Source organism: Gymnogyps californianus, unplaced genomic scaffold, assembly GCF_018139145.2.
Source record: "Gymnogyps californianus isolate 813 unplaced genomic scaffold, ASM1813914v2 HiC_scaffold_70, whole genome shotgun sequence".
NCBI classification, from domain to species: domain Eukaryota; kingdom Metazoa; phylum Chordata; class Aves; order Accipitriformes; family Cathartidae; genus Gymnogyps; species Gymnogyps californianus.
In genome coordinates, this window is record NW_026114463.1 from 132,900 (window position 1) to 159,768 (window position 26,869).

The window sequence follows — 26,869 nt, forward strand, 5'->3', positions numbered from 1 at the left end:
TAAACCTTGTACTTTAACTAACTGTAATTAGGTATTAATATACTAAAATAGTAATGGCTTGCTTATTTATGTTCTCCATGCAGGAGTTAAATCAGGAAATAGGTAATCTTTGAAAACATCATTTGACAAACCATCCTCAGGCATATGCTGACAGCACAATGATACAGGCAGCCAGCCAGCCCGCAGAGCTGTCTGTGAGTGAGCGCAGCATATGCCACTCGGCCAGCACAGCGAGGATGTCTGCACCCAACCTGCGCTGGCAGCTCTGCACATGCTCTGTCTTCCAGTGAAGTCCCATTCACCCTCCGAGGCTTGTTTGTCTACGGGCAGCGCTCGGCTGCTGAGGCTGGATGAGCTGCAGCATCTCTCAGAGCTGCTCATAGGCAATTTCACTCGCTGGAGCTAAGACGTTTTTCAAAAGCTCAGTTAAGCTTCCAGGGATGTCATTTTAAGAGGGTCCATAACAAACAGAATATACCATTCCCATCAGGATAGTGATAATGTCCTTGCCTTGACAACAACCTGCAGCTGTAAAGCGAGCTTAATTCTCTGACAAGAAGATTGGCGACAGCTATCATTGCATTGTTTACTGTAATATATGGGATTCTTCCCTGAAAACCCTGGAGATGGCATTTGTCTGGTCTGGTTGTAAATAATGAGATAGACCACAATGGATTTCAGTTCCTCATCAGTGTTTGATCAGCCCAAAGGTAAGTCACTTGCTACTAATTTCAAAATCCTCTGGTCCTCCCATGCCTCCCATGCAAATGTACTAAGATTACTTGGCACAATGAATAACAAGAATTTTTGGAAAAGATCAGGTCTCATGGAGATTTATTTTGGTTACACATGAAGGAATTTCTTCCATCAATTTTAGACATGGATATTTCAGCCTATTGCTACAGTTATTTTTAAAAAGAAAATATTTCAGCAGAATAGCAACAGCATTTGATTGCTCTTATGCTTAGTACTGAGAGATGTATGTGTATATTTATTGTTTATATTATATGTTGGTGCTCTTATGGAGATATATATATAAAATAATTGCAACATTAGCAAACAGCAGTTTAAAATGCAGTAAAAATTTAAGAAAAGCTGATTTTCATAAGTCTACTAGTTTGTATACATTGAAAGGACTAGATGCTGACAAGTGATCGACTTTGCTTCAGCAAATCTTAGCTGTATAGGTAAGTATTGCCATAATTGTGAATTTAAGATATCTTTAAAAGCCCCAACGTGAAGATTTTCTACATGGTAAGGTTGCTATGGAAATAGAAATGTCTCTTTGTTGTCTGTTTTTTAAGTTAAATGGCTGGATTTCATGTCTTTATTTGCCTATACAAGCTTTTCTCTCTTATGGCTTAATCCACTGTAAGGAATGTAGTGGCATTCCTTTTATGTTCCCAAAGCAGGGACATTCAGCAGCTGACATAGCCGTGCTGGCCCCACAATGAAGGTGCTGATTATAGAAAAAAGACAAAGGGCAGGAGTCATTAAAGAGCAAGACAGATGCTGCAGTGCCTTTTGGGCGCCCGGGTCCCACAGGTTGTATGCTTGTCTATGTTTGTTTGGTGAACCCACAGTAAATACACTCCATGTAAAGCAGCGGACTTATGGCTGCCTTTCAGCCACAGTAGTGCTCAAAGCCTGAAGCAAGTTCTGAGAGTACTGGTCTGCACCAGCCCAGACGGGACCCCACCCTGAGCAGCTGGGGAAGAGTGGGAAGCCATCAAGCAAAACTGAGCAACAGGAGACAAAAAAATACTACCAGAAAGAATAAAAGAGGAAGGGAAGTACAAAAGGAGAAGGGGGATGTGTACTGCAGAAATAGAGACAGGTCCTCCTAGGTCACGTGCGAATGACGTAAGGAGCATTTTCCCCAACAGGACAGAGGTGTGGGGCTGACTGAGCTTCTGCAGCTCCAAACAGCCTTTCTCAAGCTCTCCTTCTGCAGGCACTACAAGTATGCTCTGTGCCACATACCGACCCAGCAGTGCTCAGACTGGGGAGGGAGAGAGGACACCCTGCACACTCAGTGCTGTGGGGATGGCTGCCAGGGAGCCGATGGAAGTGTTGCCGGGAATGAGGCTGAAATATGACCAGCGCTGGGGAAGAAGCAGTGAAGACTCCAGACGGATAAGGGGGCAGACAGCAACGCAGACCACTGACCCAAGCTACCTTACCTGGATAGAAGTGAGAGAGTTGGGAGGCAACATCTGCCAGTACCTCCCCTTGCTGCACCCCCTCCTCCTGCCAGGCCACTCTCCAAACTGACCCATTCTTATTCCTGTCCAGCATCGTCTCCCAGCCCCAAGTCACACTCCACTCACAGCACCTCCCTAGCAAGAGGGTCCCCTCTGGATAAATACATCATCCTCCCCTCCACCACCACAGCAGGGACTGCTGGTTCATTAGATGATTTGTGACTTACTGCTCATCTTCCCTGCTAGCTGTGTGGGAGATGGACAGGGAGCAGGAGCAGGCAACACACAGCAATGGGACACTGAACCTGCTGGTTATCACACAAAGAAAGGTCTATTCAAAATTTACAGTGCATGGTGGATTTTATCTAAATAGCATGTTAATGTCTTGGCACATTGCCGATTTAAACAGGCATAATTTTTTTAGCAAGAAGGGGAATATTTTTCATTGGAGCAATTTATAACAATGGAAGAATGCAGACTAGCTTTCAAACACACCAGATCAATATCTGTTGGTCCAATAAAATAATCCATCCTTCCCTACAAACCCTTTCTCTACCCCATGCATCAGAAAACTACTCCTAGCTACAGGTCAAAAAACCATCATTCCAGGCTTGAAAATCATACTGTCTCTTTGCAACACTTCCTATGATACTGCTCATTAATACCTTATAATACTTATCAATACCAATAGCGGTAGCAATGCAGGACTTCCAGAAGCCAAACAAGATCAGAAACCCCTCCCCTAATACTGCTTGGTGTCATTTAAATGTGTGCTGTACGTGGCTTCAAATGTTTGCCATTTAAACAGAGAAGCTAGAAAAAGACCTGGACTGGTACATTCACAACCAGGCACACACAGGGATTATTACTTTGTTAAGCAATCAATAAATCCATAATATTAGAGAGCGAGTTACAATTTCCAAAATCTGCACTCATCCACCTCCTGCTGACCCTTGACACCGACGTGCTAAAATCAAATAAACTGTCTAGTATTGTGTCCTGCCGACAAGCTGTGGGAAATCACATTAGGCATTTGGCTACTGGGGGAGACAAGAGAGTTTATTGGAAAGGGGGGAGTAAATTATATACATAAATATTTCTTCTTCATAGTGAACATAAATTATCCTGTTATCCAGCTTTCAGTTTTCAAAACTTATGAGTTTTAGCAAGGTAAGGTCTAAATCATTCATTGTCAAGACCACGTACACTAAACTGCAGCAAATTTATTTAGATCTTAAAAATGCAATATAGGAGAAAACATGCACTTATGTACATCTAATATGCACTTTGTAAACCAACAGATAGTCGACATTGCAAATCGTGTAAAATGTGTTCTTCATAGGAGAGTCAGAGGAGTGTTAACATCACAAGTAGTGTAATTTCATTGCTCTGAATCCTGTGATCATTCTGCATGTTTCTTTATATTCCTCCTTTCAGACCAAAAGACTATTATTCTATATCTTAAAGAAATGACGTGCTTTTAAAACACTGCAGCTTATTTCAGATAGATTGGCTCTTAACTTTGATTCTTTCTAAGCATTTTACCTACAAAAGAAAATGTCACAACCCTGTATGTCACTTGGTCTTTGCTCACTAAGACTCTTCCAGACCTTTCTATGCCACCGTTGTGCCAGCCTGTAGTTTCTCCCTACCCTTGCTCCATACACAGGCTCTTAGTTGGACCTTCTGCCTTCCTGAAGCTGACTGACAGCTTCCTTTCACCAGTAGCACAGTAATTTTCCAAAATAAAATGTAAAATGTATCTGAAACAGCACCAGTACTCACTGGCATTTACAGAACTGCAAGATAATAAATGAAGTAATGCTAACACATTTGAAGATGGAGGGCCAGGCATTTGGCTGTTCATAATCCCTTTATCCTGCATGATGCTGGTGCCTCAGCTGCAGCCAAGCTCCCCAGCAGGGTAAGCTCACAGAGGGAGCCACAAGCGCTCCATACCTCACTGTCGCCTTCTGCAAAACGCCCACTCTCCGAACTATTCCTCTTCTGCCCAGGAAGGTGTCTGCAAAAAGAAATAGCCTACAAGCTTTGCGCCCAGGCCCCCTCATTCCTGGACAGGGTAAGCTGGAGGAAGATGAAGTGGGAGATGTTGTGTCACCTGGAGCCAAGTGCATCCAGTGTAAATGACATCCAAGCCCTTCTGGCATTCCCTGCTCCCTGTCATCATCTGAAGCATCAGAAGACCATGCATCTTTCTTCCTCCTCTCCCCCCACCCAGAGCCACACAGGTTATGTTAAAGACACCCTGCTTGAAATTGAGTCACCCTACAGAAATGGAATTAGTGTCAGTTCACTTTATGTCAGATGTACAATATGGGCGCTCATCAATTCCTCCTGGCCCAGTCTCCCCTGCCAGCAAGGTGACAGCCTGGTCCACCTGCCTCTCCTTGCTCTGACGGCTAGGACTCATGGGTGGGGAAGTGTGAATCTTGGATGTGGCTTCATGCCACTGTCCCTTAACAGGAGTGGAGCCCATGCTCTGTGAGAGCAGGCGTGGGGAAAACTTCTTCATTCATTCATCCATCCATTCATTCAGAGTTTTGCTTTCTCTCCTCATATGGGAGGACAATTGCTCTGGGGAAAGCAGATTCAGCCCAGCACAGGCAAAGGCACAGGGGAGAAGGTGTTTTGGTTTTAGATGAAAAAGGGTAGAAGGAGTCAGAGACCCACATGCAGGTGTGCATCCATGTCCTCATCTTCCTGCCATCCTATCCTCTGGGTAAGCAACTGCTCTACTTGGGAGATGGAGAGTTTCCTTTTCTGGCTGGATTGCTCTACTCCTGACTCACAGGAGGAAAATTTAACAGTATTTACAAGGCTAAACAGCAAAAAAAATAAAATTTACATGTGTAATGCATAAAAGGAGGCGAGGGCCCCTTCGATCCATTGTCTGTCCCAGTACATCTAACGATTTCTTTACCCACACCAGTAGCATCTTTGCTGTACCATTCCCATATAATGACCACCACATGCAGCTGTGAGAGGAGCTGTGTCAGTGCTCATGAATGGCACCTCCTGTGTGCCTCCAGAGACTGGCCAACAGGAGCAATGCAAGCGATAAACCTCTGCCTTGTCCCCTTGCCTTCTGCCCAGGCCATACTACACCCTTCTTTGAGTAAGGGACTAGCTCAGACCTGAGCTTGTTTTTAACATGTCTTTGCTGAGTTTACAGATTGTGAGAGCAGTCTGCATATCTGGCATGATAAGGAAATCTGATTAATGGGCCCTGTAGTAAAGTCACTTCTTTTTTCATATACTAGTCACTGATGATGACTCTCCAGAGGCAATGACTCTTAGTCTCTCCTGATCCCCCAAGCACACAGGTCAAAGCTTCTGGGCCAAATCACCAGTTCTCTGAGTGATAGACTCATCAAGTTAACATTTTTAATTTACAAATTTTATCAAATGTGTAATTTAAAAGACCAGCTAGAAGAAAAAAAAAATAAATGGTATGAAGCTGCATCAGGGGAAGTTCAGATTGGACATTAGGAAAAGGTTCTTCACTGAAAGAGTGGTCGATCACTGGAACGGGCTCCCCAGGGAAGTGGTCATGGCACCAAGCCTGTCAGAGTTCAAGGAGCGTCTGGACGACGCTCTTAGTCATATGGTTTAGTTTTAGGTAGTCCTGCGAGGAGCAGGGAGTTGGACTCGATCTTTATGGGTCGGTCCCTTCCAACTTGAGATATTCTATGATTCTATGAAATTAAATTTGCTTCAGTTGAGTAGTGGTAGAGAGGGAATCTGTGCAATGGTGAAGGCAGATTTAACATCAGCTTTCTAGTTTTCCCAAGCCCATAACCAGAGCTCCAGATTTGACAGACTAACCTTTCCCAGGGCAAGAGCTGATTGTGTTTCCATGGCAGCCAAGTTTTGAAGCAGAGAGTGATGATTGTGTCCCAGGGAGAGAAGGTCATGTGTGTGGAATTATGCTGGGTTGTAAACCCCAGTGTGGAGCTAATGTGGGTTCAGCTGCGACAGCGTCTGATCACAAACATGAATAGTGTGGCTAATACTTTAAAATTATCTTTAAAGATCTTTTATCACTCAAAAATATATATGACAATGTGTTAATATAATTTATAACAATGTGTTAATAATAACGTATTGTTTGATTATGAAAAAGACTTTTTACTAACTCTCTTCAAATTCTCTTTAAACCATCTCCTTTTTTTCTGCACAGCTTACATAGTTATGCTATTCCAGAAGACATGACAAGAAGGAAAAGTCACCAGTCACTTAATCTATCTTTCCTTTGATCAACTCTCTAGTGTGATTTAGGCATCAGTTTTACTTTCTCCTGCTAACAAGGTAGTGCAGTGGCTGGATAAATGTTATGCTCTGTAGCTCTGACCCTCAGCCACAGTGAACAGTACAGTGCACTGCAGCTGTACTTCTTTCTGAGTTAACAGAGATCAGAAACTCCTCTTTTTAAAATTAAAGATGAGACTGTGGCTGACCAACAATATATATCTAGAGCATTTTACCATTACATCAGATTTGACCCTGCACAAAAAAATCAACTCTTTTGACTCCTGGAGTTAAAAGGTTAATAGTCCACTTGAAGCCAAAGGAGGTGTAGGCATGTGGAGCATGGGATGAGCAGTCTGGAAGGAAGTTACAAGCAAAGAAGCAAAGAGAGAGAATCTGTGAACAAAGAAAATCATCTAATAATTAATTTCTCCAGAAACAAAAATCTGAGGAGTGTTCAGGAGCAGGTCCTGCAAGGCAGGCTCATGAAGATTTTCCTTCCATTGCAATGGCCTCAGATACTAACTATCTGTGTTTAAAATTCACTAGATGATAGAAAGTCATAAAAATAGTGCAGCTTCAATTGCAATGCACTGTATGATAAAGGGTAATAAAGGAAGCATCCTGCTCCACATTGGTCATACCTCTATGACTCGCAGAGTAGAAAAAAGATTGAAAAGTACATTCAGAATCCCAATCCCAACCAAGAAAGTATTAACAAAAGTTGGCAGTTAATCATTTTGAATTCCAAGAAATGTTTCTAAATTATAAAATGTCAAATAAAAGCAAGAAATAGACATATAAGCATAGTTTCTAACCAAAGAGCATAATGAGCAAAATTAGCACACAGAAATTGTCATTGATTGTTGAGTGCCCAGTAAAGCTTCTGAAACACCCAGAAATATTTCTCCATAAATTAATCATTTCGATGAAGGATGTGTTTAGTTTTCAGTGCCCCTGAAACTAATTGACTGTTTGGCTTAGATCAAGCTGTTGGGCCTGTGTCCTGGTTTCAGCTGGGATAGAGTTAATTTTCTTCCTAGTAGCTGGTATAGTGCTGTATTTTGGATTTAGTATGAGAATAATGTTGATGATACACTGATGTTTTAGTTGTTGCTAAGTAGTGTTTATACTAAGTCAAGGATTTTTCAGCTTCTCATGCCCAGCCAGCAAGAAGGCTGGAGGGGCACAAGAAGTTGGGAGGGGACACAGCCAGGACAGCTGACCCAAGCTGGCCAAAGGGATATTCCATACCATATGACATCATGCCCAGTATTTAAACTGGGGAAGTTGGCCGGGGGACACTGTGGCTTGGGGATTGGCTGAGCACCAGTCAGCGGGTGGTGAGCAATTGTATTGTGCATCACTTGTTCTGCATATTCTCTTCCCCATCCCACCGGGGAGTGAGCAAGCGGCTGTGTGGTGCTTAGTTGCCAGCTGGGGTTAAACCATGACAGCCTGTTTGGCTAGATCAAGCTCCAGACCTTTCCCCTTTGTCTGCCTCACAACCAGGTTAGGGGCCTCCTTTGTCTTCCCTGTAAATCTGGCCCACAATAGCCATGTATGTGTTCATGAATATTAGATTTGAATATATGATTTAAGTACTTATTAGTACCTGGCCCATACCTATTTCTGAAGATGGAACTCATTTTTTACTGAGATCAGTTCATAATCTCACCTAATGTCAGCGACAGATTTTCATGCACATACACATATTTCTACACACAACCATGCCTTTCTGTCATTTCATTCCTCCCTTGTGCAGATAGCTGTGCTTTTAACTAACTCTAGGGGACCAAAGAAAATATCACATAGGCACAGTCTTACTGAGGGCGTTACGGGACTGCATGTGGCTTTGCATGCCTCCCCATTTTAGACTGGGCCTGCATCTCCCCTTGGTACAGATCTCATAATTTCAAACAACTGCTCTGCTCTTTGTTTCAGATTTTCCCTGAAATCTTCTCAGGAACTGAGGAATGAGGCAGTTTTATAATAGTGTTTGGGTCTAAGACATATCATTAAAAATGTGATTTTTTTCTTTTTTATTAGCCTTAGCTAATAAAATGTTATAGATGTTATTTAGTTCTTAGGTTTATTTGACCATAGGTTTTGCTCAGCCGTCACTAGTATAAAATGTACAGAAGTGTGCCCTCCCAATCTACTGATGACAGTCCTGTTGATGATTACCAGTGCTTTCCTTGAAAACCATATTTGAAGAAAGTACGCCCTTTCTTTAGCCAGCCCTTGGCTGGTTTTGTGACAGGAGCGTGGCTCACTTCTTAGGGCACAGCATTCAGGGGAAAGAACTTAAGGCTGACTGAAATCCAGAGAAGGACTGAGAAACCCCTCCCAGTAGCCTGACTATCCAGGCCTGCAAAATCAGAGTCTAATATTGGCATTGTGGAAACAGAAGGAAAACATTCCAAATCAAAACTGAAATGGCATATTTTTGTGTTTGAAGCTCCTTGCTGGTTACTATAATGGCCCAAATAAATTCTCTGGTTAGTGTAAAATAATTAATACAAAGTTAACAGGGATGAACTTCTAATAGAGTTTTATATTATTATCTGTGTAAGTAAAGTTTCAGAGCAAACAGAATTATACTCTTTATTGTAAAATCACACAAGAAATATGCTTTAGTGCATATTTTTTCCTTCCATTTTAAGTTGATGTTAAATAGTGCAAAGTGCTGCAACATAGAGGAATAACACTTTGCATTTGGGTAGTGCCTCCTAACCTGAAAGTGGATCAATACATATTTCAGTTGGCCAACCATCTTCACTGGACATAGGTTACTTCTGCTTTAAATACCTCATACTGTAATTGCCAAACAAAAGAAACCTCTACTGGGTTCCAAGCAATAGTCCACCTTTCCTTTTTACAGGAATTATTAACACAAACCATAGCTGCCAGAAGTTCACTCTCCTGAGAAGAGAATTCCCCTGGACACTTCAGGGAAAGGAAGTGAAAACCTGAGTTTTTTGACTGGTGCAAGGATAACACTGAAACTGAAAACACCTGTGTCCTGATTTCATCCTATCTCATAAAAGTGTAGCCAGCAATATTATGAGCTAGTGCAGTTATTACTTCATTGTTTCTCAATTCATGTTACATTAATGTTAGTATGATTTCTTATAAGAGGTGGAAACTTTCCAGAAGTTTTCTTATGTCCTTTCAGTGTCTATGTCTAACAGTTTTTGGAAGAAGTTATGATGAAAAACAAGTTTCAGATGACTAACAAAAACCACAATGCTGTTTGGATACACTTTGTTCCACCTCGAGTTATATAGTCATACAAACTCAGTGAAATAAGTGTCATTATTTTCACTGTTAATTATTTGTACTTGCTCTCCACTTACATGCGGACATACTCCTCCCTGTAGATGATACAGCAGAAGAGATTGACTTGACTGTGGTTTACCAAGCAGCAGCTAATGGTGATGTGAACACACTAACTGCAGTGATTCGAGAAGATCCTTCCATCCTGGAATGCTGCGACAGCAAGGGTAAATGAGGGCTGAGCTTGTTCTCAGGGGATTAGTTGCTTCAGATTGCAGTTAAATTTTCCATTTTTTATCCTGATTTTTGTGTTCAGCAAATTATATTTAGTAGCAGAATATGGGAAATTTGAGTTATTCTTTGGAACATCCACTGGAAATGCACACTTTGGATACTTCTTTCCCCCTGTAATTGTAAGATCTTTTATATGGATACAAATAAGTTGTTTTGCTATAACCAGACAGTACTTTATCATTAATCTATTTTATCTTCTTTAGGGAGATGCTGAGAAATTGCTGTCATTTCAGGGAAGGAAAAAGAATATTTTTTATCAAAGCCAAATCCTATACATTCTGCACATCTCTAGAGTAGAGTGTTCCAGTCATTTGTACTTTAAAAGTACACGCACAGACACAATTTGAAAGATTTTGTCATGTAATTGTTTGCCAAAGGGTTGGTTGTACAATGGGCAATGATCTAAATAATCTGTTTTATCTGTGAGACTGTTCTCCTTTTCCTTTTGTGTTCAGGTTACTATATAATGCTATTACAAAGTGCTGTCCATTAGCTGGGTTTTATATGCATCTATTTCCCAAGTGAATTAGAGCCACAGATCTCTGGAAGCTTCTCTCAGGGAAGACTTTGTGTCCTGGTTTCGGCTGGAATAGAGTTAATTTTCTTCCTAGTAGCTGGTACAGTGCTGTGTTTTGGTTTTAGTGTGAGAATGATGTTGATAACATGCTGATGTTTTAGTTGTTGCTAAGCAGCACTTATCTTAAGCCAAGGACTTTTCAGTTTCCCATGCTCTGCCAGCAAGCAGGTGTGCAAGAAGCTGGGAGGGGGCATAGCCAGGACATCTGACCCGAACTAGCCAAAGGGATATTCCATACCATGGAACGTCATGCCCAGTATATAAACAGGGGGGAGTTGGCCGGGAGGAGCAGATCGCTGCTCAGGCATCGGTCAGCGAGTGGTGAGCAATTGCATTGTGCATCACTTGTCTTTTCTTGGGTGTTATTTCCTTTTTTTTGTTATATTCCTTTTCATTACAATTATTATTATATTATTAGTATTATTCTTAGTTAGTAGTGTATTTTATTTTACTTTAGTTATTAAACTGTTCTTATCTCAACCCACAAGTTTTACTTTTTTTTTTCCTCCTCCTCCCCACCCCACTGGGAGAGGGGAGGGGGAAGCGGCTGCATGGTGCTTAGTTGCTGGCTGGGGTTAAACCACGACACTTTGTTTATTCAAAAGTATTTTTTATTGCAGTTTCTTTTAAAGGATCCATATGAACACTGTCTATTCTAATCTTTACCAACTTTTACCAAGTTACCAATTTTTCCTACACTTTAAATCAGACATCCTAACTGTTATACTGTTATCTTTAAAACATGTATTGGTCAGTAGGGAAAATGCTTAATCAAGCTTTAAGCTCAAGCACTTAATCAAGCTAAAATGCTCTCAGTGCAGATCTTTAATGGGAGAGTTACTGTGTATGAAGGGCAGTGGGTGGAGATAAACTGATCAGCAAACGGAAGTATTTCAGCTCCAGAATAAGCTTGTTTACTAGCTTGTACATACAAATGTAACTAAAGACCAGTCTTGCAAGACAAAACATATGGTTCATATCCTGCACATATGGCAGTCTGCATAACCTTAGCTTGAGTAGCATGCATTTGCTCAGCAGTCTCATTGAATCCAGTAAGAATAATTATTCTTCAGTTGTGTCTGAAGTTTCTAATAGTCTTATAGTTTCTAATATTCAGGTTTATTCCCAGCTTAGTAATTTTAAATTGCTTTGTCAGGTTCTGCAGGAAAATCTCTTGCTGTTATTCAGCAGTTAACAGAATGGAAGGAAGAGGAAGCAATTATAAGATATCATAATACTTCATGATGAAATTTGAGTATTAGGTTTGAATGTAGATTTCAGACTTTTTCCAGCACAGAAATTGTTTGCAGTATATAAAATAAGTTGTCAGAACAACAGAAAAGAAAATATTCTACATCAAATCCAGTCTTTAAAATAAGTTGTCTACATAAAGCATCATCTCACACACACACACCTTTGCATGGGACAGGGCTTGATTTCATAAACCTTTTGAATACATAGAGACAGAATGAAGCTGGGGTTTGAGAAAATTAGCCAAGCACCACCTGGCTACTAGTCACTTTGAAGAATATCAGCCTCCAAAATGGTGTACGAAGCTTCATATTGGGAGCTTGTCAACAGAAAAACACTTTTCTCTCCAGAAGTAGAGTTAATGAGGCAAGGCCTTTGCTAATGAAGTCATGCTCTTTTTAAAATCAGTGGTCATCTAGCTGACATAGCAGTTACTTCCTGCCTGCAAAAAGCTGAGTACAACTGTTGGACAGTTGTCAGAGAAAGGATTTGTTAATTTGCCAGTGCTAACATTAGCAAATAAGAGAATACCTCTATCTTATGGCTTTGTCAAAATAAAAATTGTAAAAGAACATTTTACTTTCTTCCCCAGGTTGCACACCTTTGATGCACGCTGTGTCAGGATGCCAGGTCGATACAGTGAAGCTTCTGTTGAAGATGGGAGACAATATTAATACTCAAGATGCTTGTGGACGTACCAGTTTATCTCTGGCAACTTATCTGGTACCAAGACTTGGGGGAGGAGGATGGAAAGATAGATGGAGTGAAGGGAGGAAATGTGCAGAGCAAATAAGATTTTTGTTCATACTACAGAAAGAAAAAAAGTAAAAAACATTGGTTCTAGACAACAGTGAAATTGTAAACTTTACTATAATGCAAAGCTGGAAGCAATGATTGTTAGAAAAGGATCAGGACTCCTTTCAGAGTGTCCTTCCTCTTTCGGGTTGTAAAATCAGTGCATGGTATGGGGATCTCACTAGATCCAGGGTTTCAGGAAAGCCACTTTTTTCTGTGCACTGGAAAGTCCCCTTTTGTTCTTAATATGCAGATTAATGTCTCCCCTCCCACTGTCAGCATCAGATTTTTATGCTCCAGGGAGGGCATTCCTATCTCAACTTTTGGTGGCCAACAGGCATGTTTTCCTGCACACCACATGAGCCAGGGCATTGCTTTTTCTTTCACTATAGTGCTGGACCTTTGATGGCTAGGTGTCCTGGTTTCGGCTAGGACAGAGTTAACTTTCTTCTTAGTAGCTGGTACAGTGCTGTGTTTTGGATTTAGTGTGAGAATAATGTTGATAACACGCTGATGTTTCAGTTGTTGCTAAGTAGTGCTTATCTTAAGCCAAGGACTTTTCAGTTTCCCATGCTCTGCCAGCAAGCAGGTGTGCAAGAAGCTGGGAGGGAGCATAGCCAGGGCAGCTGACCTGAACTAGCCAAAAGGGTATTCCATACCATGGAATGTCATGCCCAGTATATAAACAGGGGGGAGTTGGCCGGGAGGCACGGATCGCGGCTCGGGAACTAACTGGGCATTGGTCAGCGGGTGGTGAGCAATTGCATTGTGCATCACTGTTTTTTTTTCCTTCCCCCCCCCCTTCCTTTTTTTGTTGCATTCCTTTTCATTACTACTATTATTATATTTCATTATTACTATTGTTAGTATTATATTTTACTTTAGTTATTAAACTGTTCTTATCTCAACCCATGAGTTTTATTTTTTTTTCCTTTGCTTTCCTCCTCCTCACCCCACTGGGAGGGGGAGGGGGAGACGGCTGCGTGGTGCTTAGTTGCTGACTGGGGTTAAACCACGACACTAGGTCAAGAACTTAATTTCAAGGTGCTGCAGGTGCCAGTGCAGATACTCAGATCATAAGCAATCCAATCCCCCAATCAACCCACATGCAAGTGATAGTAGGGGCAGACATCCCATCAAGAAGTTTGGGAAGGGAGATGTGGTGCTCTCTGTCTGAAGCACACAAGGATGGTCCTCTTCTCCTTAGTTTTCTACTCCTTGCTGGAAGGAATTCAGGACTCAGAGAGAGGATGGGGACCAGGTTAGTTGGGCAGAGGGGTTGACCATGGGTTTCTGTTATTAGTTGGACAGAAAGAAGGAATGTTTACCTGTGATGCATGGTATGAGTTATAGCTGGATGACCTGCCAATTCATTTAAACAGATACAGTGGCAGCCTAATTAAATCACATCCCTTGCATCTAGTTTCTTCCTGCAAATTCAGGACAAAAACAATGCTTCTGCTCAGCTATGTAATATTCAACCAGAAAATAAATGTAGAAAATAGCAAAACAGGCAGTCTCATTCAGTGCAAGGAGCATGCCCCACTTACTTGAGAATAAACATTTCCTCTGCCAGATATTTTTAAAAAATCCCATAATTACTGTCATGTTCCTTTTTTCCTTCCTCTTTTCCCAGAGGGGAAAAAATATTCTTTGGAAAAAAAGAAATGACTGGAAAAGATTTAAGCCACCCAAGCTTTGAAGTTTCCATTTCTGTTTCTGTGATGGATATAATCAGAGGTCTAGAGAGCATTTGGCTATGATGTCTGTCCAGAGAACTGAATTCAGCAGAGCTCCACATTCACAATTGCATGCAGAATTCGGTGGTCTTGTACTTCTACCGGGAGCCGCAACAGGGATGTTCTGATTCCATCATTCCACACCTTTTCCCTATAAATGCTGGTAATGCCAATCCGACGTAGCTCATACAGGAGGGAACAGTCTTTATCGATTGCCTGTGGAGGTTTGAACAAAGCACTTAAACACATGCTTGATTTCCCTGGGACTTAAGTATATGCTGAAAGATTTATGCAGTCACAACCAGATTGTTTACTTGCTTTTTTGTTGAGGTGATCAATTGAAGGTTTTAGTCCAAGAACTGATTCATCCCATCTGTTTTGGTGCTGTTTTCAGTCTAACATTGTCACTAATTCAAACTTCTGCAACAATGTTTAAAAGACCACATTCTAAGGCTTTTTAGTATTGATTTGCCATCCCTGCTAAAATCTCATAAAGGAAATGAGATTAAGTGCTCATGTTCTTGGTTTAACCTAGCATAATTAAATCCACATGCAGGAATATGTGTAGCATTTGCTAGTGATACAGGAATTAGCAGGGTTTTAATCACTTTAATCACTCATTCAATACTTGCCACGGCTGCAGAAAAACCAAAATGCAGTGTAAATAAAACACCTTATCATAGAAATGGATGGGCAAGCTAGTCTGAGACTCAGACTTCAAAGGGGAAGTGCTCTCAGTGCTGAGAGACCTATATTGGGGAAACAAAAGACCAGTTCCTCCGCTGGCAGAAACGGCTACAGTCACACACGGACGCCAGAACCACCAAGCAAAGATCTGGCCTGATGCATTTCTCTTTCCTCTTTGACATGCTGTAATTTCTTTTTTAGGGCTGGCTGGAAGGCTGTGTCAGCCTGCTCAGAAACGGTGCTAAGCAGAACATACCCGACAAAAACGGGAGGTTGCCACTACATGCTGCTACCACAGAGCCTGATGTGAGGTATGTCCCAGGCTCCAACAGCATTTGCTGGTTGAATCTCAACAGATAGTCACCAACACAAGCTACCCAGCCCAAAGGGGAGCCCGGGTCAGGAAGGTTAGCTGTGACAGTTACACTTGTGACTTGCTCTTTTGTTTAGTGGTTATCATAAAGGGGGTAGAGAGAAGGAAAAGCATTGTACAACACGTGTAACAGAGATATATGGCCAAGCAAGGTGAGGAACCTGATTTAAGATCACAACAGCAGGAGGGGGAAAAAAATTATAATAGAGCTTGAAACTATGGGTTTCCCTTGACCAATTACCTTTCTGCCACCTCCCCACAAGAAATATTACAAGAAGCTCCTTCTCTGGACTTCTCCTCTGAGTAGCATGGCAAGTGTGAGAAAAGTTTTCCACACGACAACCTCTCTGAGAGCCCCTACTGTAAAGGGGAAGCTGAGGTTTGGTGGACTGGCTCATTTTTAACTACTCTTACTGAAGGTGGAGTAACAACTAAAGAGTGTCTTCATAAAAAGTCTTAAGGAAGATCCACTTTGTCTCATTCCAGCCTGTGATAATAGGAAGGTTTAACAAATTTTGTTTTGTACATCAAAATTCAATATTGTGTAAATTCAATCAAAAAACTCTCCCAAGTGTAGGGATGGTTCACGGACTCTGGTGCGGGTAAAACCAAAGACCTTTATTGTTTACAAATTTGTGCTTAGATTCATTAGCTGTCCACGCGCTCAGGCTTGTTCCATGATTAGTTAATACTTTCTGTTCACGCGCCGCGGCTAAGCTTCTGATTGGTGCTGTCGAGCAAGACACGCGTCTTCTGGCTTTGGTCTCTTATCTGTGTTCCAAGTTATTTCAGTCTTCAGCTTCTTTTCTGCGCACCTGCTTTATCACTTATTTACTCCCTTATTCTATGTCTTTCAAGGCTATGTCTAATTGTTCAAGGCTGCTCGCAAAACTCCCTATGGATTCCCACAATTCCCCCTTTTTGTTTTTCTACCCAAAATGCAGTGTTTATCATCCTCTGCAGGGCCCTTTGCAGACAGGATAGCAAACACGGAATAATGAGCAGGAGGCCACAAATAGCACATAATAAAATTAGCCCAATCTTTATCAAACCTTTAAGCCAATCATTAATTCCCCAGTTACTAAAAAGATTTTCTATCCAACCCCATCCATCATCAACTTGTAGCTTTTTAACTCCCTCTTTCAATTGTTGAATGCTACGGTGAATAGATTCCGAGTGATCGGAGAGATTCATACAACACATACCGTCAAGGTCTTCACACTCGTGCTCCCGTGCTAAAAGCAAAAAACCAATTGCTGCGCGATTTTGCAAAGTTGCATGTCTTACTGAATCAACATCTAAAAGCAAACTACTCAAGGCTTGAGAAGTAGCATTAGTCTGCTTGGCTAGCCAACATCCCAACTTATTTAGCGTGGCTAAGGCCTGTGAGGCTGCCACCCCTGGCGCAGCTATAGAAGCCATAATTATCTTTTCACTGTTCCAAAATTCCACATCATCCCTGCACTCTGCCTTAAAGGTGTGGGTCGCTTGCTTGGAGCGCCGGTGATTAAAATTATTGATGTATTTGGTGTTAGCAAAGTGAGCCTCCCCAAACTGCAAGGCCCTCCTCTTATATGAGATGGTATTCCTCCCCATGCGCGATCGCCACAGATAAAAAAGACCCCTGAGGGAAGCGCCAGAGGCACGTTGCTAGATTTGGAAATATTCAGGCTAGTATAGTCGCACCAGGCTGTATTATTTCTATATATGGACAGAGACGAATTGATATTTTGCGCCGTCGTTTGATTGCACCCTGAATAATTAAAATACAAACAGCTGTCCATTTTAACTGAACCCAGGAGTCCAAGTTCTTGCAGCTCCTGTGGTAATTGGGGTAAATGAGCACTCCACCCGTCCCAGTTGTCGACACAGGCGTTGAAACTGGAGCACAAATGCTGGGACTGGATAGTGTTGGGCCAGGTATCTGCCGGGACTCCGACAAGACATGTTGAAAAAGGGTTCCCTGGAGATGCAATAGACAGGCAAATAAAATCTTGTCCTGTTAGATTCGCTAACGTGACCCACACATTCGTCTTTGGTTGTGGTGGCACCCATATTGCTTGTATACACCCAATCAAACTTAAAAAGGTCATTATCCTCTCCATTTTATATACCGGTCTGTATAACAACAAAAATAACGGATTGAATAGATCTCACGTATACTATTGATTCTCTTATAATGAATACACAATGGTGCTAAAGTATGATTCAGATAAATGTGCTGATTACCATTAAAATAAATCAAATACTTTCTACAAAAATATACAATGTACAGTAATATATCCACAGCAGCGTTTACAGACCAGACATATAGACACCTGCGGCCTAGCAAGGCCTGTTACACAACTCCTTACTGTCTCAAGCAAGTCATTTCCCATCAAAACAGTTTGCGCTGTCACTCAAAATGTCTTCTGATGTCTCGGCAGGCCCTTCAGGGTCTTTTGCGGTTGTCTGTTGTTTGCCTGGTACCTGCAGCTTTGTGAGCGCTGGCCGTACACATCGAGCTGGAACCCAGCAGGGCCCGTGATCTGTCAAAACACAAGCATACCCTCTTCCCCATGTTATTAATGTAAATGGACCTTCCCATTTACCATTTAGTAGGGATTTCACCATGACAGGTACATTTTTATCTCGTAATGTTTGCTGTGATACCTCCCCTAAAGAGTGAAAATGGTAGAGCATCACCGGTGTCTCAGTATGAGGGGTAAAGGACAGATGATTCAACACATATATTGCTTTTGCTAAGCGTGTCTGCGGGGAGTCTCCAACGGTTCCCCCTTTTTGTTTTAACAACATGGTTTTGAGCACACGGTGTGTGCGCTCAATGATGGCTTGCCCAGTAGGAGAGTGTGGGATACCAGTGAGGTGTTGCACTCCCCAGCGCTGAAAAAACCTTTGAGTGGGCTGGCTGATATAGCCAGGACCATTATCCATTTTTATCTGTCGGGGGATGCCTAGAACCGCGAAGGCACCCTGAAAGTGGGTTTGGATGTGGCAGCTGGTTTCTCCAGTGGCAGCAGAAGCCCATATCGCATGGGAAAAAGTGTCCACGGAGACATGGACATATTTTAAATGACCAAATTCGGGAACATGTGCGACATCTGTCTGCCATAGTTGTAGCGCCTGTAAACCCCGCGGATTAATAGCAGGCGGGGGACCACTGGCAAATTGTTGACAATCTGGACATGCCTGTACAATCGTACGGGCATCGGAAAGGGTCAAATGAAACTGCTTGCGCAGGACCCGTGCACTTTGGTGAAAAAAAGAATGCGACATACGTGCCTGCTGAAACATATCGGGTACGGGAGCAGCCCATACCGGTGTTGTCAGTCGGTCTGCTCTTTCATTACCTTCAGCCAAGAACCCTGGGAGATGCGTGTGGCTGCGGATATGGACAATATGATATGGTTCTGTCCTGTGATTAATATAATACAATAACAGTTTAAACATTTCAAACAATTTTTGATTCGAGATATGTTTAATGTAGGCGCGCTCAATGCGTTGAACCACTCCTACCACATACTGTGAATCTGATACAATATTAAGAGGCTCAAGCCACCTTTTGAAGGCTTGTATGACTGCATGCAATTCCACGATTTGTGGCGAACCCTGCATATAATATATTTCTTGCTGCCACTGGCCATTCTGTCTCCAAACTAACACGGCCTTTCCTGTCTTCCCTGATCCGTCTGTAAAAACTGTAACACCATGCACTGGTTGATGTTTGATAAGTGGCCTATCCACTATACCAACTTCCTGTAGGAGGGAAAATAGCTTGTGAGGCGGCAAATGCACTACAAGTTCGCCTGGATATCCTTCCAGAGCTATCTGTAACGACACATTATGCTGTAAACACCAGTCCAAATATTCCTGTGTCAAGGGTATGCTGATGATTGTGGGCTCACTTCCTGCTAATTCACATATTCGCGTCCTACCCCGTTGTATCAACAGAGCGATCAACTCAATTCTGCTGGTGATGGTTTTCTTAAGCTGGTAAGGTAGGAAAACCCACTCCAGAATGACTAAAGGGTCTGCAAGGGTGGCAACCCATTGTCCAACGAGGGCGACAGGTTGTTGAGGTTGGTTACAGAGATACAAGCAGATGTCATGTTGTTCAACTAGACGGTGACTTTGTCTCCTTGTGAGCAAAACGTTAATGTTGTCAATCGCCTTTCTGGCCTCAGGCGTTAACTGCCGAGGAGAAGTAATCAGTGAGTCGCCTCGCAATAAATCAAACAATGGTGCTAGCATTTGATTATCGATCCCTATGACTGTTCGTATCCAGTTAATATTTCCTAACAATTTCTGCAAGTCATTAAGTATCGAAATATTTGTTTGAAGTTGCACTGCCTGTGGCTGGATGGTGCGCTCCGTAATTTTCCACCCTAAATACTTCCACGGTGCTACTTGTTGCACCTTTTCTACTGCTATCTGTAAACCATATTTGTTCAAGCTGTTGATGACTTCCTGTATTGTCAAGGTTAAGTTTTCGGTGGGCTTTCCTGCTAATAAAATATCATCCATATAATGATAGCACACTAACTGCGGGTACTGCTGTCGAATTGGCGTCAGTGCAGTGGCAACATATTGCTGGCAAATGGTGGGTGAATTTTTCATTCCCTGTGGCAGCACAGTCCAATGATATCTTTGCATAGGTTCCTCACAGTTCTCCGTGGGTACTGAAAAGGCAAATCTAGATGTATAAGGGTATGGTAAAAAAACAATCCTTTAAATCGATGATAATAATATTCCAATTCGCGGGGATCATTGCGGGAGATGGCATACCCGGTTGCAGTGAACCCATGTCTTCGATTACTGCATTGATTTGTCACAGATCATGTAGCAGACGCCACTTTCCATTTTTCTTTTTAATGACAAACACTGGGGTATTCCATGGGCTAGTTGTCGGACATTCACTGCTGCCGCAAAGGCCCCAGCAAGGGCTTCAGTTTGGTGCGAGATAGAGCCAACTCTATTGCAGACCTCGATCATCTGTATGATACCGGCCCCTTGTGGTAGGGTTTGTAATACTCGTTTACAGTCTACATTAGCATTTTCAACCGCTAGCTTAAGTAATAGGGCTTCCTTTGCCTCGGCGTTATCAATCTGCTTATCGAGAGCGTCTCTCAAGCGATCAATAAATTGCATGTAAGGCCTGTTCGTTTGTTGCATAATACGGGTAAAAAAAATTTTATTTTTTTTTTTTTTGCGGGAGAATGATTTTTCTGCTTTCCCTGTCTCTGGTACTTTAACCATGGCTTGATAAGCTAATCGGGCAGTCAAACGCAAAATCGCGGGGTCAAGTCGTGCCTGTAATTGCGGATCATCTAACGGCGGCCGCCCTAGCAGCTGGGGTAAGCCTGCTCCATGTAATGGATCATTCGGCTGCTTTTCTAAATTCGCAAGTGCTTCCTGGGCACACAGATCCTGCCGCCGTTGTGTAAATAACAGTTTCTGAGTTGGCGTTAAAATCATGGCAGCTAATTGGCATATATCATAAGGAGTAAGCAATTGTCCTGTAAAAACATTTTCTAACAGACTCTGCGAAAAGGGGGCAGAAAGTCCATAGCTCACAACGGTTTTTCGCAACTCCTTGATTAAGTCCCAATGGAACGGTTGCCACTCATTTGGTCCTTGATCCCGCACCAGGACAGGAAAAGACCAACTCACTGCCTCAAAGTCTCCTGTCTTAATCGCCTCCTCCCTTAGCTTTGCCCACCGATCTTTAGGATCAAAGTCCATGCCGTCCGATGTCGTTTCTTTCGGCAGGGTGGGAGGGATGGCTACAGATGCTGGTGTAAAACCGGGCAATTGTCCAGATGCATCCACAAGCTTACACTGCTCACCCTCCGGAGGTACTGAGGCAGCCTGTAAATCTTGGGATTTAGGTCTGACAGTGGAAGCAGTTTTTTCTCCCCCTACGCTCGCTGTCGTTTCTTCGGGGAGGGGGTCTGGGGAGCTATAGCACTCGCGGCGGCAGCGGCAGCTTTTTTATCTGCCTTAATCTGCCGTAAATTATCTGTCACTACACGCCAAGTGGTCATAATTTGAGCTGCCGTAAGGTCACCTCGTGAGGCTGCTTCCCAGATTAGCGTGCCGGCTTTCTCCCAATTATCTACATCAAATACTTCATGCAACTGAGTGGGAGCTCCGTGCGTTTTAAGCCACATTAACAACATTTTCATAGTCCGTTCCTCACATTTGATTCCCTGCTTAGCTAACAATTGCAATAACAGCCGCAAAATGGACGCTTCTTCTACAGACATATGCGCCCCCATTTTAAACAAAAATAAAATGCTCCAGTTGCTCACCTTTATTTGGTGATTGAGACCCGGGTCGTTCAGCTCCTCTGCTGATGTATTTGTCCAACTGGAGTCCCTACCGATGTACGTTCCACGCTGTAGTTTCGTGCCCCACGTTGGGTGCCATTTGTAGGGATGGTTCACAGACTCTGGTGCGGGTAAAACCAAAGACCTTTATTGTTTACAAATTTGTGCTTATATAGATTCATTAGCTGTCCACGCGCTCAGGCTTGTTCCATGATTAGTTAATACCTTCTGTTCACGCGCCGCGGCTAAGCTTCTGATTGGTGCTGTCGAGCAAGACACACGTCTTCTGGCTTCGGTCTCTTATCTGTTTTCCAAGTTATTTCAGTCTTCAGCTTCTTTTCTGCGCACCTGCTTTATCACTTATTTACTCCCTTATTCTATGTCTTTCAAGGCTATGTCTAATTGTTCAAGGCTGCTCGCAAAACTCCCTACGGATTCCCACACCCAAGTAAATCATGTCTGGAGGGATAGGAAGACATTAAAGACAGGTAAAACAGTCAGTACATGTAAAATGTTCATGTGACTTAATCATTGTGTTGCCGTGAAAGGCTGAAATCAAAGACTCAATAGTCTAGGGACTATTAAGTAAGTATTCTTTATTGCAGCACTGGACACACAGGGGATATCTCCTCCTATTGTGTGTGTCCGGTCAGGTTAATTGCATAGTTTATATACAAGCTTATACATACATATTCATCAGATTTCCAGGAACTCATTATACATATTCACCAGATTTCCAGGAACTCATTATCGTATGCAAATGTCTCTTGCACATGTCTGTTTATGTCTCCGGGTGGTCATCAGGGGTCTCTGGATGAAGGAGATACTCTTCCTCACTGTGTCCGCTGGCTGACCTCTGCTTTTGTGCATACTCAGTTCTGAGATCATGTATATCATGTCCTTCAAGGGTAGTCTGTTTTGGTTGAGGCGCTTGTTTTAAAATTTCTTTATCGTTATGGTGCTGCGTAACTGTTTTCTCTAAGGTCGAACTGTCCTAGTGACATTATTTGGGAGACTCTTATCTTAGAGCCTTCCTGACTTCCCCAAAACAGTAAAAATCCAATTTGGTCCAGCCACAATAATTCTAGTAAGTGGAAAATTCCACATTTACAGGTATCAATTGAGGCTATGGTTTTGCTGTTGTTGCCATATCAGACCACCCCAGACCTCTATGCGTTTCTGCTGATCTTGCTCTCCAGCCTTTTTTAACAGCTTTATTAATTTTCCACCTTCATCATTGCTTTTCATGCATCACTTGGAGGGAATAGTTTGAATTTTCTGCAAAAGTACAAGTGCATTATTATTAAACAAAGCCTCCACAGAAAGAAGACAATATTTGTACAACGCTGCACATGCTGCTACTTGAAAGGGAACAGTAATCTACTTTACCAGCAGCACACAGGGTTCCCTGAACATTTTTCACATTCTCCATGGATATGGGCAGACCTTTGCTCTGCACAGGAGTTTACCAGCTGCTCAATTCCTTTTCCTCTGTCTTCTGGCTGGGGTTGCCCCGTGCCCAGAAGACATGCCTGGAGCACTGAGGGGGGCTTTTCCATCATGGTCATTGTCACTGTCACTCTCTTGAATCCCATGTCGTTGCCAAAAGGGTATATGCAGTGGCCAGCTATGAAATGCTTTTTCAGCCAAGTTTGAAAGCTGGCAGCCCGCTGCTACAACCCATGTGCTGGAGGCAGCACACGGACCATGTGGAAAGACAGAGACAGTGATCAGCCAATTTATGTATGGATTTGATAATTGATTTATGTGCTTCAGTGCATGTTCCACAGAGACTAAGAGAAAAGGTGGAAAGGGAATCTGTGCACTTCCTGATCTCTGCCTTTAAGAGTAGATAACAGAGAAATCTCAGCTAGGGTGGCTGAATATCTACATGTTTGAGTGGTAGCATTGATGTCATAATGATCTGAGGATATAAGTGAGGCAAGGTTTGTTGACAGAGATTTTACACTCAAAGAATGTCATTTCCTTCACATACACTGGTTTCATTGATTATATCTGGGGTTAAACTATAGAACCATGTAACAGATTATATTTTAAAAAAAAATAAATTTGGGCTTCTGGCTCCTGAAGATGGCGTTACCAAACAGATAAGCTTTTCACCTGCAGAATTGCCCATATCATCCCTAAGCAATTGTAAATGTCTTTCTTTTGAACAATTTACACTATCTAGTTGTTTATTACTGGGGAAAAAATAACAAACAGATTTCTCACACAACATTCTCAGCTTCATCTGATCAACACACCTGAGCACAGTTCAATCCAGAAAATGTACTGGAAGTTGTTGAAGATTGCCCTGATGAAAAGCAGCAAAAGATTTTCATTCAGTCTCCTATGAGTGGGAATAAATGCATGGTTGTATACATTTATCTGTGCATTATCTGTACATTTATCAGAGCTCCCACCTTGACACTTCCTCATCTTTTAATCTCCTTGCAAAACAGCATGTCTTTTAAAAGACCATGTTTTTAAGGTTTCTAACAAATTCACACCTTCAGATGAGCCAAAGGTTTGCATTATGATCTTATCTAGGGATCCACTAAGGATATATCTTTCCTTTTGCTAGAATCATAAGAACTGTACATCCATGTTAGGATCTATGCTATTTGGCTTTGTTACAGGCTGCTACAGGATGGTCCTTGTCATTTCCATGGTCCACCCATCTACATGGTCCAAACACTTAGCATCCTACTATGAAACATAACCATCTTCTCCAAACCTGTAGTGACTTCAGAACATCTTCGTAGGATGCCATAAGGAAAAGCAAAATCCATGCAGTGTTAAAAATATTATTGCACTTGAATAATATTTCATGTAACTATTTTATTGTAACTGTTCCCTTCACCAGAGGGGAGTGTTTGTAGTCTGATATTCTATAAAATGAGAACCAATGCATTGCTATATTTTATACTATAACAATGGCCCTATCCCAGCAGACACACTGTAAGGCCTTGTAAAATACTATTGGTTTGTGTGTGTGTAAACATATTGTACGTATGCATGTACACACACACAAACGCATACACAACATCACATTACTCCAAGAGTTAAGGAGCATGAAAAATCATTTTAGAAACTGGTCATTAGCATTTCTGTTTGTTTAAAACTTTATAAAATAGGATGACGATGAATTGCTAAGCTACCAAAAACTACACATGTGTATAGTATTACACACTCTGATTCTAGCCTGGCAATCAGCATAAGAATTCTTCCTAGTGGATCTGCTTTTAATTCCCAGCACTAAACTTCTGTTGTTACAGTAAGCCATAAAGTCCTATTTGCTTTTCTAGTATGACACAGCTCAGACCTAAGATTCTGACCTGTGCCCATCACTAATACTGATTTTTCTTGAAATTGCATGTTTTGTTTCTCAAAAAATGTCATTTTTTCAGGTTTATAAGGAGTGCAGCACAATGATTATGTCATTGCTTCTGCAGGCTTCTGAACGTGCTTCTGCAGCAGTCAAATCTTGGTGAAATTAATCATCAGGACAATGAGGTGAGTGAGCTTGCGCTACAAGTCACAGTCCCAGGCTCTGAGGTCATACAAGCCATATTGTTCAGAAAGAGTCCACTGAACTATCAATTTTATGATGAGACTATGCACTATTCAAAAATTTCTATAATGCTTTTGCTGAACTCTGCAAAGCATTATCTCATTTTTCCTACTATGCATGATGCACCTTTAAGCTAATAAACCTTCTCCATATACTGCCAACTATGAGGTACCTTGAATCAGTCTCTTAACTCACTTGCCAAGATATTAATTGCTTTTGATTCTTCTGAAGTTAGATATTGAACTAAATCTTCACCTTTTCCAAACATCCCATCATTAAAGTACTAACTGTTCTCAGGAAAAATATCAGAAACCTGGTATTACGCAGAACAGCCATGGAGCTACAAAAAATTATGCTATCCTCTGATCCTTAAAGAATTGTGCCCTGCATGTATATATATAGTGTACACAGGGGAGTGTCAACTTCCCAAATGTGTTCTTCTCCAAATAGAGAAGCCAAGACACAAGAGAGACTCTGGACCTCTTTTCATATGTTTCTCTTCACTCTAGCAATTGCTCAAGGATGTGTCTCTCCTCCACGGTGCCAGAATCACCACAGGGTTGTTAATTTTCCCTTTTCCCATGAACCTCCCTTATTCACCGGACAGATTGCAGACCCTTCTTACAACAGCCTAAACCAGACATATGCTTTGCTTTGTCTTGGTGTAGAATTATGTTGCTAATGAATTGTGTGGAACCATGGATCACAATTTCAAGCCCTAATGTTTTGCTGTAATGCATTGCTACATGCAATTTGGAACTTATAGTCCAGCTCACTGTCATTTGGCACTGGGAAGATATTTGTTCAAGTGTCAGCACTAAGTCCTGAATATTCATGTTTTCTGAAAAATGTGGATCCTCACAAATTATTTCAGCTAATAGAGCTGTTCTCTTGGCATAAGTAAAACACTTCAGTTTTCCCATCTTACACTTGAGAAAAACACCCTGATGAATGCATGAACACATAAACAGGAAGAAATACATCTGGAGGTTTCATAGTTTCCACAACTGTGGCTTTCTGTGGGTTTCTTATGAAGCCTGTGAGATGACAATGTGAAGAAACATTCCCTGAAAAAGCCTAGAATCTGGGCAAAACCAGTGTCACGCTATTTTTCCCAGAGACATTTCTTGGTTTTTCTCCTTTTATGTCCCCTATTGCTCCTTATTTTTTATAAATATGCAATTGTTTGACTGTCTCACCTTTAATATTATATTCTGCTGGATCTTCAGCTTTGACGGTTCTGATATCACTCTCATGCTTCCTCTCACAAACAGTAGACTATCCACAGATGCCATTCAAGGGTGCTATCACCATGCACAAATCAGATGGGTGTGGGCTGGACAGCCATTGCCCGTTGCAGCAGGCCCACACATGTGAGCTGCCGCTATAACCAGCTCAATGCTCTTTTCTCAGTTGGGTGCTCCAAAAGGACATGTGGAATGTACGGATTATTAGAAAAGAAATAGAGAACAAAACAGGAAGCAGCATTATGCTCTGT

General features: G+C 42.0%; 1 protein-coding gene across 1 annotated transcript in view; it reads left to right on the forward strand.

Annotated features, from left to right (window-relative positions):
• The first annotated feature begins 670 nt into the window (after positions 1–670).
• The window catches only part of LOC127029098 (ankyrin repeat domain-containing protein 55-like), a 70,575-nt gene continuing 44,376 nt past the window's right edge, over positions 671–26,869 (forward strand). The window contains 5 exon segments of the mRNA XM_050914739.1: positions 671–711; positions 9,840–9,979; positions 12,467–12,597; positions 15,297–15,406; positions 25,253–25,313. Coding sequence (XP_050770696.1) covers positions 671–711; positions 9,840–9,979; positions 12,467–12,597; positions 15,297–15,406; positions 25,253–25,313 — 483 coding nt within the window.